This window comes from Excalfactoria chinensis, chromosome Z, assembly GCF_039878825.1.
Source record: "Excalfactoria chinensis isolate bCotChi1 chromosome Z, bCotChi1.hap2, whole genome shotgun sequence".
NCBI classification, from domain to species: Eukaryota; Metazoa; Chordata; class Aves; order Galliformes; family Phasianidae; genus Excalfactoria; species Excalfactoria chinensis.
Genome location: NC_092857.1, coordinates 54162272 through 54177565, shown reverse-complemented (window position 1 = coordinate 54177565; position 15294 = coordinate 54162272). Strand labels below are relative to the sequence as shown.

At 39.2% G+C, this 15294-nt stretch overlaps 1 protein-coding gene across 3 annotated transcripts in view; it reads right to left on the bottom strand.

The window, feature by feature from the left end:
- Positions 1-15294, bottom strand: part of VCAN (versican) — a 104620-nt gene that overhangs the window by 57127 nt on the left and 32199 nt on the right. For all 3 annotated transcript variants that reach the window (XM_072360342.1, XM_072360343.1, XM_072360344.1), the window contains exon 6: positions 8083-8376. In XM_072360342.1, coding sequence (XP_072216443.1) covers positions 8083-8376 — 294 coding nt within the window. The remainder of the gene's footprint in view (positions 1-8082; positions 8377-15294) is intronic.

The following is a 15294-nucleotide window of genomic DNA, read 5'->3' as shown; positions in this document are numbered from 1 at the left end:
ACACTCTAAATTAAGTTGATTTTGGATAGAGTATATGGTTTTATAGAGATACTGCACATTTTCATTCTCTGTTTACTTATTCTATGCTTTCACTATACAGCATTTTCTTCCCCTTCTTTCCCACTATCTTTTAAAGAAGGATTTGAAATAATGGAGTAATATTGAAACTTATTTTTTTTTCAAGGCAATCACACTGCACTACCTTATATATGGTTTAACTTTGCAATTACCAAAATAGGATTTTAATACTTCTGTTCTATTTAATAATACTTTCAGGATATCTAGGTGTTCCTCTTGGAGGAGAAAATGCTTTTCTAAAAGATTACATACATTACCTACATTATTACTTTTATATACACATTTTCAGCATAATCAGTTCCACAGAACTTTAACCATGTGTCTAAAATGAGCCACTGGAGCAGTTTCTTTGCACTTGGAAATATTGCTTTTGTATTTACATTTAGTTATGTATGTAAGAACCTGGACGAACATAGACCCTACAGAAGGAAAAAGAGATTTCTTCAAGTCATTGACAGCACCCAGGACAACTAAAAAATAAATAAAGTTTTAAGTTGCAGTAAAATCTGGAAATGCTGAATTCTTTCTATGCATCACAGAAGCAAAAAGAATTTTTTTCAGAATAACACTGGTCTTGAAAAGATCCAAATTAATGGTTTGACATCTTCCATTGATTTTGAGTATGACACCCACACCAGCAGTTCGCTGTATTTCATTTCTACATATTATGAGGTGTCCATTTCTACCTGCTGCTTCACTAAGTTTGCTCTGACTGTTTGTTCCTTCCCTGCCACCTGCCCCAGCACACAGCAAGTTGTCCCAGCTGGAGTTTAAACTACAGGCTAAACCTCACAGCCTGGAAAAGTCTAGGAATAAGACCAAAACTGTAAAAAATTAAAGCTGGAAATCTGGGTGACAGACAGAGCCAAAAATTTGTCAGTAGTACACTGACTAGGTATTCACTCTCAAACATTACCCATGGAATGTGTGTTACCATAGAGGCCTCAACACCTGATATTACAGTTATACAGTTTCCCTATAACTCCAGAAACATACTCCCACTTGTCTGCACTGTTTTGTCATCAGAACACCAGCCAAATGTAATGAGAAAAATAATGAAAAATCTGAATGTGGTGTCATTTCTCACTTAAAAAATACACGCAAAATCAGAGAAACTAGATGGAATTCTTAAAGTTAATAATTAAAATCAATAACTATTTGGCAGTCTACTTTACCTGAAAGGAAAAACTGGAGAAAGAAAGGTTATGCATCCTCCTAACATCAGCAGCTAAGGCTGCTTCCTTCCAGTTAACAAAGAAGCAAGAGCACTACGAACACAAATACTGTTAAGTGAAATCATTTGCTGTTTTATAATATCTGAAGTCAGGCAGCTAAGGGGGGAAGGATGTTATCCCTAGTCTCCCCAGATGTAACTGTGGTTTTGTGAACAAATTATAATGTGCCTACCCACAAAAAGAACAATAGCAAAAAGTACTTCTCTTTCCACGTTATTTATAATTAAACTGCCAAAGGAAACAAAATTTAGGTGAGCCTCTTTACTCAGCTCTTCCTAATGGAGTCCACATCCCAGAACTAAACAGAAGAAACAACCTTTGTTTTCTGGCTGCAAAAATAAATGAGGGAAGAATGAAGAAAGCCAAGACTGTCACTTCAGTCAGGAATTGGTACAAAAAATCTCACTGCTTTGCTCTCACTCTGCTCTCACCACCCACTGTGAAAGGAGACAAATTACCTGTATGTCCTGTGGGTGGTATGCAGCTCCGAAAGCAATGAACACAGGCAATAAAGAGCAAAAAGGATTTATCCCGCCTGTACTAAAAGACCCAAAGGGTCAGACTTTCTACCTTTTTCATCTAAGAGGATGAAAGGAAAATGCCTCCCATTGCATCCCCTTTCCTTCCCTGCTCAGTGTTTGTGCTCAGGGGTATGCTTCAGCAACCCACCTGTGGACCTCTGGGAGAAATGCATGTTTGCATTCTCTGGCAGAAGAAGTGCATGCACCTGAAGCTGTACCTCCAGAGGCACCAAAGGGCTGCAGCTGGATTACAGGGCTTGGTCCAGAATAAATCAAATCATGTCTTTATACTTCACATGATATTTAAAAGGTTAAGTCACACCCAGACACCACCTCCTCCTCCTTCTACAGGTATTAAGGAGGTGCGTAGCACAGAGAATTCCTTGCCTGTTTTTGGTGTGCTCTGAATGCTTTTGCAAAATCCCTTCACTCTGTAAGTGTGACAGGCTGAGATAAGAACCACTGGAAGTTGTCCTTGTACACAGCATTTCTGCACAGCCTACATGACATTCACCCATAGACCCAGCAGGGAGCTTGGGGAATTAGACCCAGCCCAAGTTATTTCTGGACAGCTCTCTGCTTTGTAGGCCTGGCTAAACGGTGTACTTGGGAGAGGCACAGAAATCCACCATCTGAGCAAAATAATGAAAGCCAGAGAACTGTTGCGTTGCAGTAAGGTCTCAGCTCCACAAAGGGAAAGGGAGCGTGAGCACAGCCCACAGTGTTGTACGCACTGGCCAGCACCATTACTTACAAACATTTGCCTGTTCAAAGTTATTTTGTCCATGCTGACACTTAAACTGAGCCATGATGAGGTGAAGGATGCTGGCTCTGACAAAGTATGTATTTTACTGTTTCTCTGAAGATAAACTTCAATTAAAAAAGAAAAAAAAAAAAACAAAAAACCAAAATATCCATGTTAACACTGTTGCGTGCTGAGTATCACTACGGCTGATGACTGCAGCCATTTTCAAGCTGACCAAAAACCCACAGGTCTCCCTTAGTGCTTAGTGAATGCCCCTGACATGAAGCTAGAAATAATTCTCTCATCCAGAAAATAGGTGGGACATGCAGCCATCAATGGTTGCTGTGGAGAAGGACAGGACTGCTCAGTTATTATAAGTTTTCAAAAACAAGGCACACACAGCAAACGGATAAACAATGTTTCTGCCAGCTTTTGAGTTACACCTAGAACTGTTGTCCTTTCTACTGTCAGACAAGTTAAGCACAGCTGATACTCCTGGGCAGCAGTTTGCTGTCATGATTGCTAATGCTGGAGGGCATTTTTTTCTTTCTGACCTTTTTTTTTTTCCCTGTTCCCGTAGCAAGCATTGCTGTCAAGTTACCAAAACCCACATTCTAGTGAAACACACCAAATGAAATAACAAGAAATAGAGGGTTCAGGCTGGAGAGTCTTTGGGGCTGATATGGGAGAAGTCTGCATAAAGATAAGTATTTTCCCTTTGGGTCTAGCAAAGTTGTGTTCTGTCGCATGTTAAGAAGACTTGTTTCATGTATTTCTCTGTAAAAATGCACTGATTTTGAACTTCAGATGAGTAAGACCCATTCACAAGAAGCAGATAATCACTGGTTATCACTGAAATCACTCCTGATGCAGCTCTACTGAAACAAAACAACAGAGACCCCGTTCATGGATGACCACATAAGGCATCTGCTCCCTCTGGTATGGAATTTTCCAATTCCCAACTAAGATTAAATCATAAAGCCAAACAAAATGGTGTAATAAATCAGTGAAGGTGCATGAGATAAAAAGTCAAAATGAAAAAGCAAATATCGAACAAAATGGTCAATTCAGAATAAAATTATTCCAAAATGTCAAACATGAGTTTTGAGTCAAGCAAAAAATGTTTTACTGAGGAGCTCACAAAAACCATGCAGGGCTATGAAAGTATTCAGCTTTAATAAACCAGCATTCCTCAGCAAAACACATTTTTCAAAGCTTCACTGTCCTCCATGTTTATCTATTTCAGTTCTTTTACAGATATCCACATCAAAAACTGCACAGATATTGCTTAGTGCATTTCTGAAGCACAATTTATTCTACAGATAGCACAGTATAAAATGCCTAACTGAAAGTCTGTTGAAGTCTATGGCAAGTTTCCACACACTTCACTGAATTAAGCGTGAAGACAGAAGCTGGGGTAAGAATGGGGTTAAATAAATACCCTACAGCTTAACGCAAGAATTAAATATTAAACACGTATCCATTAAAAATGAAGGGTTTTTTTGCTGCAAGCATGTTTTGTTCTCTTATAAAAAAACATCAATGCTCTACAACTGTTTTACCATTAATTCTTGTGTGGAGTTGTTTTTTTTTGTTTGTTTTTTCATGGGTTTTTGTTTGTTTGTTTGTTTTGTTTTTTAACTCTGACTAGAAGTCCTATAGTTTAACACCCAAAAACCATTCCCTGATAATGGCCTCCAAGGAGCTTCAAGTACTTAGTCATGTGTCTAACATGAAACTTTTCCAAGCTTCATCAGGTACATCATTAGGAACCTCTTAGGAAAAAAAAAGAAGTAGAAAAAAAAAGAAAAGACATCTGGCAAAAGTCAAGGGATGAGATGAAACACACGGATAGTATTTCAGAAACTCAGAGCCATGTGGTTTCGGTAGAATAAGAATATGGGTGATCAAAGTGAAGAGGGTCATTATTTTTTAACAAGATTTTTAGATTTTAAATCATATATTATTAGTCTGGGCCATTCTGTTTTCCAGAAGTAAAGACACTTTGCACAATGTAATTATGTAACCAGAAATCTGAAGTTAAAAAGCTGAACTTCACTATTAAATGTTGTTCAGGTCTGCAGTTTTATTGCAATTAGTGCCTACTGGTTTTAATTTAAAGCTTGAGTTATGTTTTCCTTTAATGTGTATTTTGATCACTGTGAGTCTGAAAGTTAATATTTTTCAAAGCATCATTTGATGCTTCTTCTAACTCTACTGCAATTAAAAATACTAAAAATTAAAAATACTAACATTAATATATTTTTATATCCATCTCAGATACTTTCAATTGCAAGTTAGGAGTAAAGACTTTAAGGAGGGCTGAAGAAAGAGGTATCCCTTTTCTTAAATTCAAGACTTGTCTTCATAATGATTCAAACAGCTACCTGTTTTGCCACAGACCTATTGCTTCAGAGCACATGTAAATTTGAGAGTTAGACTCATTCTTTCTGGTGCTGGGTGGTATTTGCTGTTGTGGCCTTACTCAGGGAGGAAAGTGTTGCTCAGCATGGGAAGTGTGAGATGAAGGTCTTCAGTCATTGCCACTGCACTTCCAACTATATCATCATGTGGGCACAGCACTCAAGGCTGAATCAATGTGAACTTTGCTGGCAGAGGAAACTGTATGGGGATGCCTTAAAAATCTCAGGTCACTGCATCAACATCTGTGCTGCAGACCTTTGGCACTGGTGCTACCTGGACAAGCAACTTGTTCCTTCTTTGTTTGCAGAAGCACTCAGTGTTTTTTCTTGTAGCAGATGTGCATAGCCACTTCCCCCTTTTATTCTTTTTCATCCACCGAAATGTTTTGTAATATCAGATGCCTAATGAGCACAGCAAGAGCTACGGGCAATCTATTAGAGTTAACTGCAAATAATCAAGGTTTTAGGGAAGAATGCTTAGTTGTTTGTCACTGCAGGAATCACTGCATTAGACTTCATATCAAGCTGAAAGCACTCAGAGCATTAGGATAGTTGACTTTATGTGGTATGTTACCACACTGAAGTAGAGCCGATCGGGAAGCTTTAGATGAAACTTTCATATAAAGGATCATTTGAAGCAAAGACTTAAATTCACACCTTCTGCTATGCTGTAGAGCCATTTTTAACTTTTTCCCTGTTCCTCTGTCCTAGAAAAGGGAGTGACTCCACCAGCAGAGGGTGATTTGGTACAGCTGCCACTTCAGGCAGCTGTCTGGGATGTGTAAGACCAAAACACTAGACAGAGTCTTATTGCCACATGCACAAATAAACTATCAAAAGTAATGAAGAACTGCAGATAGTTTCTGAGAAATTCTAAGCACCTTATGAGAGGGAGAGAAGGTTTTCAATAACTAAGAAGGGGGGTGTACAATTCAGCAATATATTTCTTTTTTTCCCTGCACAGAACAAGGTATATTTGGCAAAACCTGAGTCATCTAACTAGCAGTGTTTAGTTACATCTGCTGTAATGTTGACTGCAACCAAAACTGCTACAGTGCAAGCATACTATCTAATAAATTATGCTGGTTTGGTAGTCTTCTCTATTTTCTCATAAAAAGATCCATAATCATAGACTATAGGCAAACCACTCAGTACTTGCGTCGGCCTTTTAGAGGGATTAATGAGTTTCATGTCTACTAGTCAATCTTACCTGCAGCTTACAAACAATACATATGAAGAGGCAGGAGTGATATGACAGAATTATGCCCTGCAGATTAAAACACAGATCTTAATGTAACTAGTCCTTATTCCTGGTATGCTGTTCCTCTGAAGTCCTCCAGAACTACTTTCACATGCGAAGTTTTGCAACGTCTAACTCACAAGGAATAAATAACAACAATAAAAATTAAAAAATGTATGTTTGAGTGTGTGATAACACTCAGACTGTAACATTACATTAGATCTTGGGATTTGTTCTCAAGCAGTTACAGTTTGCTCATAAAGGAGCCTTCAGTGCATCGGTCGGAGAGAGCCACATCTTCAATTAGCTCATCATTGACTAAGCAGGGAACAGCAGAGGTTGCAGATTTCAAGCAATACTGACTTACAGCCATAGAAGTGAGCCCCTCCAAACTGTACTTTTTTAGTTAAAGGCCAACACAATGCATGCAGTCTTTACTCTGTCTGTGGCCACAGGAACTTCACCAGAGAGGCCTGTAGGAAAATTATTGAGCGGTCTGACCTCCTTGTGCTGGTGAGGAGGATGCAAGACTCAGGATGTTCAGCTGGGAAGACACACACTCCAACCTTTTACACATGACCAACCTTCTAATAGTATCAGTGTCCTCTTGCATCAGGAACAGTCCTGTGATAGAAGGGATCATAAAGGACAGAAACAAAGTGATAGAATCCTCTGCTAATAGACAGTTAGCTGGTCTGCAATATTTGTAAGGTCTACATAGCAGCTCACGTTTAACAACGTGGGATGTATAGATAAGTTATCTGGAGGTGAAACATAGGTGGAGGTGTAAGTAATTATCAATAAGGATGGAGAAAAATGTCAGAGAGGTGCTCTGGAGGAGGCTGCGCAGATGAAGCCAGGTTCTCCGTAGCGGTATATGAAGCACTGTCAGTTCTAGGAAGGCCAGAGAGACAGGCAGGGATCTAGAACTGCAGTGCACAGGTGAGATGATGCTATAAGGAAGAGAAGCTTATGGTAGAAGCTGGGGAACCTCTGAGACAAATGGAGTCTGTGCAGGGATAGACTGCACCATAATAACAGCAGAGCCAGGCTGCTTGACCAGAAGATGGAGAAGGTTACAGAGAAACATTTAACCTCAAAGACCAAGGAAAGTTGACCGGCATGGAGAAGATCTGATTTAGATTGATGCAGTCTAAAGACAGATGTGGTAAATACTTGATGTGCTTCGGAAAATATAAGATTAATTAAAGGCAGCAGTAAGAAAGGCAATTTAGACCATCTACAGTGCCAGTTGAAAAGTACATGAAACATTAGGTGGGTGAGAGCAGAACTTACAACTGCTTTAGAAGCATAAAAAGTATGACAGAAGGAAATGACAGGCAATGACAGCCCCCGGATTACTGGCACTTCCATGGGTAGCATTGTATGCAATCTGTAAACAGCCTCTCTTATTGCCATCATTCAGAATAGTGTCAGGTTAGATGACAGGCATTCCCTTGGTCAAGGAAGACATTTTTTTCTGTTCTCATGTTCATTGACATTACATAGAAGATATCAGGGTGCAATCAGGCACTGAGCTACACAGTATTCCAGAGTCACAGGTCCCAGTGTGACTATGTATACCATGTATCACTGCATAACCACAGCAGTACTCAGCAGGATGAAATCTTACCTTAAAATTTTGCATCAACAAGATGTAACTTTAAGACGTTTGTCTTAGTTTGGCTTTTCTCTCTTTTTTTTTTTTTTTAAAGCCATAATGATAAAACATTTTTTAAAGACTTGTGCACTTCAAGAACTGAAACAAAACATATTATAGTGAGCAATTTTCAGACTTAGAACAGTGAGTGTACTGAAAATTATAACTAAAAAAGCTTACGTTCATAGCAGTAGGCATCAAACTTGCTATCTGGGTAGGGAAAGCCTGTTTGGTTCTCATAGCGATACAGGGTTCTCACCCCAAGCAAACCTCCACCACACTGAGGCCTAGCCACAGAGGCGGGGTAACGAACACTTCCATCCGCCAGCCAGCCGTAGTCACATTGGTCAAAGCCATTCCTCCAGGCAACATACATGTTTCCAACAGAAGCAAGAACACCATCTCTTTTCCGACATAGCTCTTTTGCTTCCTCAAAGGTGAGCTTCTCGGGAACAGAAACATGAACAACTTCATCTACAGGGAGAAAAAAAAGACAATAAAGGTTGAGCATCAAATTCCACACTCCAGCCAACTTAGTTTCTCTCATCCTGGCCGTATCCTGCGAGTTTACTTTCAAAATTTTGCTTAGATAGCTTTTGTTAGTTACCATTATGCTCAAAGCAAACAAATGAACAACAGAAAACCAAAATGTCACATTTTTATACAAAAAAGTGCCTAGCAGAAGGCCCACATGTTTATACTCAAACTATACACAGTGACCTACATGATGGTTGGAAACTGAGTCTCTAGGCAGTGGTAACACGAGCCCTGAAGCTCCTCTGTGACCTCTGCTGGATCAGACTTTCCAACTCAACTTTGCTAATTAAATCCAGCCCAACAGAATTTACTTTCTCAATATAACAAATCCTTTACATCTGCAAGCCTTTTACCTGACCTTTTTAGTCATCACTAAAGTCTCATTTGGGACACAGACAAACAGCAAATGCTCCTCCCTGCCAGCTTCGCAGCAGCTTCAAATATCATATTTACATCAATCTTGCTCTTACCTTGTGGGGAAACACAGATGAGGGAATGCAATAGACATGTTATGTGCACAAAGCCCTTTTTGTGAAAACACTGAACTAATCTAGACTACCCCTACTATAGTTTTGTTTCCATTAAATAGTAATTTGCACTTAATAACCTCTCAGTTTGAGACTGAAAACAAACAGTATGTCTAATATTTTGCTTCCAAGTTAAAGAGTCATTATGTAGCTGATTTGTTGCCTTGTTCACCCAAACACTGTAAGCAAAATCAAGTCTCTGATCTTTCTGTCCCAGGAATGAAGTAAACTGACTTCTTTCCAGTTTTTACTCAGGCTTCAGATATGATTGATCAAACTTAAAATCAACACATTCACCTGCAGAAAACAGTGCAAACTCAAAATATTTGTTACAAGATAGCAATTCTCTCCCACACCCCTTCTATGCAGACCAGAACAGGGCAACCATTGTGGCAGGACAGCACTGCTTATTCACACTGGACATGCAATCCGTCCCACCTCAGCTGCTGTCTTACGACAGCCTAGCAAAAGGCAGACAGACTACATCACCCCAAGCAATTTCATTCACATATTACACTTGCTTCAGGCTTGAAAGGAATGCAAGTGTGAAAGAAGGCAAACTGCCAATATTCTTTTTCCTCCTAGGTAGAAACTCTGGTTTGTTATTACAGCTGTAATATCAATTCCACAGTGTAAGTTTCTTTATACGTGTTGTAGGGAGTTTCTAAATTGGAAGTAAAGTAGCAACTGAAGGACAGAACAAGTCTACCAGGAAGATCTCATGATAAAGAAAGTGAATAATCATTCACCCTCAGAAGTACCAGAATGCTTCATCCAGCTCTCCAGACCACATAGATAACACACCTTTTTATTGAATAGATCTGCAGAAGACAGCTTCTTCTTTATTGTGGGGCAGACCTCATATAATGAACAACACAGAATGATGGGTGCAGCTATCCCACAATGCCATCCAGATGGCAATGTCATTAGGCACTTCCTTAGTACAGCTCCCCCTTCTCTGAGGACTATATGCTCACATAGCAGCCATTATACAAACAGAAATTACGTAGGTTACTCTGTAGGTTGCAAAGAACTTACTCAAAAGGCTCAGGAAGATTTTTACGTAGCCATTTGCCTGGATCTGTCTGTACAAGCAATACTGATAATACAGCAATCTTAATAGGAGAGCAGCACGTCTGTACTGAATCAATTCTACTGACTGAACACCAGTTCATTTGGTTCATGTCTTGAAGCTGGCTGTACTCATACAGACACAATCTTACCAGAAAAAAAAATCCAATGATTAAAAAAACCCACAAATTTAAGTAAAAATGCAGTCTAACTAGAACAGTTCAGCAAGCAAAGTAAAAGTCAAGCTTCTTCTCTCCCACCTATTTGGCATATTAAAAATAAAATCTGAAGAAAAATCACTTAGAATGTAAAAGGGTACGAGAACAATCAATAAAATGCTTTTCTTTTCCCTTTCATCACATGCCATTCACGTATTTCAAGAACATTAATGAAAAAGAAAAAAAGTAAATGCATGCTAAAACTCAGCAGCTTGCAACTGCTCTGAAGAGTGATTTGCTATGATTCCAGAATACTTGTTTAAAACCAATCCACTGAAGTGCAGAAGTCAGATTCCAAACAGCAGTCATTCATGCTAGAAACTACGACTCCACAATTTGGCTGTCCAGTTTGAAAATTAATTTAAGTTCTATATGTTTCTTTGAGTGTGCGCTTGATGCGTGTAAAAAACGTTTATTTATTTATTTATTTATTTTAAAGCAAAGGTTTAATAAAGACCTTGCTGTAGAAGTTCAAAAACTCTTAAACTGTCTTACAGTCTTATTCCAAAACCACATTGGGGAAATAAATATATATATATTTTTTAATAAAAGAGGTTTGCCTCTTGTCAGGCACTTGAAAAGAAAGCGGTGTTCAGTATATTTCATCAGCTGGGCAGAATCAGTTTCATTTACAGCAGCCCATAAACACATGATGCAAGTGAGTCTGCACAATCCTTCCTGCACATCCCACCAACAGCACGCTGTGTATGTATCATGAACATGCATGATGCATGTACAGAATTCTTTGCACTTCAGAGATCTGGTGACCCATAGAGCACAGAAACAATTCATCAGGACCCACTGATTATGTACACCAAGTGCAATAACTTGAAATGTGCAGGGATGTAAAATGTCCTGTATTTCCTAAAACCAGCCTTACATTACTGCAGATCATGCAGAAGACTCCTATCTCTACATTTAGATGAGATACTTTGCTATCTCTGTCGCCTCTTACATTATTAGTACTTGGTCAGGAAGTGATGTTTACCAAATTACCGAAACTTTTCATGCATGTGCTGCAAGGGCTACTTAATATTCCCCCTCTTCTTTTCCCTGCACTTCTATCCCCACAGCAGTCTGGAAATTCAGCTCATAGTATGTGAAAAGAGTGTTTATCCTACTTCAATGTAAACCCATGCTTTCCATCCGAAAGAGAACCTGGTTTGAAGCCACGCTGTTCTTGATAATAGCTGTCTCTTTACTGCTTCTTTCCCCCTTCAAACAGATCAAACACAATGAGGAAACCAGCTTTTTCTCTTGAAGACAAGTTTATTCACTGCAGCCCCCAAGGAAAAAACTTAAAATCCACAAACTTATCAGCTAGTTTTATAGCAAGCTTCATTCTTTTGAAGGCTAGTTCACTTATCCTCTCTCATCAGAGACATCTCGCTGAGCCAGGCATGTTTGTAGGTGTGAATTTCATGAATCACACATCTTAAAAGCAAGCCCAGAAATACGGGCAGGCATAGCCAGGGGTCAAAATGCAACATGTATTGACTAGGGCAAAAGTAATAAAGCTAGATTTAGTCCTCCAGCACAGACCTCACCAGTAATTTATCTCCCAATAGATGAAACCACAACTAAAGGACTGGTATACTGCTATTTCCTAGAGTACCTCTTTGAGCCTGGCTATGTGGCACTCTTCTTCCAGAGTACAGCATTATCCACCCCTCCCCTCCCCCCTCAGAGTCACCCAGTGTGGCAGGCACAGCAAGCCACTTACACTCACAGAGGAAGGCATCAAGTACAAGTCATGAGAACAGTTTTACAGGATTCCCCCAAACTGCAGAGAAGCTTACAAGAGGACCTATGTGTCTCTCACTGAATATGCTGTAGAGAAATGTGGTAGCACACCAGCTGGTGTTGATAGTGACTTGTAAATACCCACTGAACGTCCGACCAGTTATCCAACCCATTTCTGGGGAAGGACCAAAAGACCCTTACATTTATCAGTCTTTAATATCTTTAGCCTTTTTGCCCATTTTACTCTCCCAGAGCAACAAGACTCTTTGTTAACAATATCCCATCTGGGATTCAGCAACACTGACTAGGAAAAAGAATTCACAAGCATTTGCCAATCTTGTGGCTGGCTGCTCAGATTCTACAACTTCCACTATCAGCAGTGTCATTTAAAGAAAGAAAAAGGGAAGAATCAAGGCAACACAGGGGAATACTAAATACGCAAGAAACTAATAGTTCCCAAGAAATTTCATTTTTGCCTCCTCTCTTTCTTTGGCCAAAAGATCCTTGCAAAATGCAGACTGGTAGGGCTATCAGACTGCTTGTGCACCATGAACAGAGAGTTACTGCCCACATCTACCCTACCTATATACACATGCATGAGGACAACAGAGACCACCACCCTTGTTTTGCTTACTCTGGAAAAAAAGTATATACACATCTGGGCCAAGACTGACTTGAGAAGTTCACCACTATGTACAGTTAGTTTGTTTATTAGTCCAGCTTTTAAGTCAGCCTTCATTTCCCAAGCTGCACAGACAAGATTTGTTGTCTCAGCTGCAATTCTATTCCTCCCTCCTGCCTCTGCTAAGGGCTTCTTCTCTGATACACCAGACTAGTAAAGCAGTATCTTTAGCAGCAGCCCAAACAAAGGTGAAACACTTTCTAGGAAAGGAAAACCTGGAAAACCAGCCTGAAAGTACAGCTTTGCTCAAGTTTACTTAGAAAAAACATACAGACTTATGCTGCGTTGAACGTTTTATCACAAAGACATAAGCAGCTATGTTGAACTTTAAAGCAGAACGTTAGACAAGCTGAACTCTTTTTCCCTTTTTCCCTTACACGTTAGAACAAGTTAATTGATTCCTTTTGATACACATCAGTAACAATTTAATTAAATTCTCCTGATTGTCTTAGATCCATTCTATGCAAAATCACAGGCTGAACAGGAATCTATTGCACTTCATAGGACTGGAAGGGTATACTGTTCCCAGCAGCTTGCCCTCAAGCATGCAGAGTACCTTGGCAACTGCTATATCCTTACAGAGTTTTGTCACTGCCTCATGCAGAGGCAAAAATGAAATTTGAACTGCATATGAGTTTTTTTTTCCTTTTTGTGCTTCACGTTCATAGAAAGTATTCAGGAATACTCCCCAAATACAAGATTTCTCATGTTCCAGCTCAAATATCACATCATTCATAGAAAGCAGTGTGAAATTACTTTCGACCATAATTTCCACTACTTGAGTTCTTGAAAACTCTCGTATCCTTAAATCTACATCAAATCACATGGTTCAAGGCAGGAGACACATCCAGTGAATACCAACACAAAAACTGTGGCTGTGTCACAGACCTTGAACTCAGAAGAAAAAAATATTTGTCTTTGCTTCCTTTTTAAAATCCAATTGTCACTCCAGAGTCAGAACAGACCCTAGGGAAGAATTTCAGCTGCTCCAAACACAAGAGGCTTCACACCTGAAGCTGTATTTTAGATCACGACCTTTTAAATCATTATTGTTCTCACACAGATTTCCACAATAACAGCAAAAAAATGCATGAGATTAATCTGAAAGTATTTAATGGCCATCTGGTTTTGTTTTCTTTTTCTTCCCCACACTCTCTGGGGGGCTGAAAATGGTGCATGAAGAGTAGACTTTATAATCTTCCCCACAGCCACCCCAAAATAACTTTCTTAGCATGACTTCCCATCTGCATATTATATATGCTTATTAGACATATATGGCTTCTAACTGGTTTTGCCCAGAAGATGATGCTGCGTGGAGTAGTTTGTGCTTTGGCTCTGCAGCACACTCTCACAGTGCCTTGCTTCATCATTAGGCTTTGGCAACCAGATTTCACTTTGTCTCTATTTCTGACAGCACATCAGTGTCAAATCAATCACATTCAACCTTATCTGAAGGCAGAATGGAAACCCTCGTTCCTCACCAACCATCTCCTTACAAGGGAGTCTCCTACATCAGACATTGGTCTGGACACTTCTGAGTTGGAGGTGTGTTTGGAGAACCTCACTAATGTCCAGATCTTTGTCACTGAATCTCTTTACATTAAACCTTTACTTCAGAATCCTCTCTAATACTTAAAGGTAGATATTCTAAATGTTTTAAACACTTAGCATATTGGAATATGCAACAAAATATGAAGAATTAGAAGTATATGAGCGCACAGTACAAGCCCAGTACACATTTAACAAGATTTTAACTCCAGTTTTTATCTCCACATTCTTATTTTTATCATTGTTAGCTCAGCAATTGAAAATCTTTCCCCAAACTATTATCCCGTGTTGTTGTTTGTTTTTAGCAAAACTCAAAATATTTCATGCATAATTGTGCAGCCTCCAATTTCTATGCGTTTCCTTAGAGCAAGGAAATGGCAAGATTTAGTTCAGACAACTGGTTTTAATTTAAGCTAATTATTTTGAGTTTCACAGAGAAAGCCAAGTTTTTGGCTAACTTATATGGCCAGAAAGGAAGAAAACTGAAATGGTGTTGCTCCTACAAATCCTCTATGTAACAACCCAAATTAGTACTGCAAATTCAATAAAAATTTATACTGCAATGTATTTTAAGTAAGTATTCCTACCACCATTTATGGCCTTCTAGGCTAACAATATCTATAGTACTGGCCAACAGACCATTAACTATTCAATAACTTCCACACTGACATCTCATTATGGCCCAGATTTTGATATCATTAATCAAACAACCATCTTATTCCATGAATAGTCATCCACCCAACATGAGCTCTCTGAATAAGGACTTATTTAGCCCAAGTGTAAGAGTTGGCACTAAATCAGAACAGACTGTAGATAAGAACTTTCAAATTTGGATGGAAATAATCATGTTTAAGCACAGTTCTACAATATGCAAAGTATCAGTTGTTTTTAATGAAGTGTTGACAGCACTCAGTACAAGGGATGGGTTGCACCTTTCAGAATCAACAGTAGGTGGGGTAAATAGGGAAATATGACTGAAACTTAAATCTTGAACTGCTGAATTTTTCCACCAGTGGAGGATCATGCTATAATATAGGAGACAAAATGAAGGCGCTGTTCTTCTGCA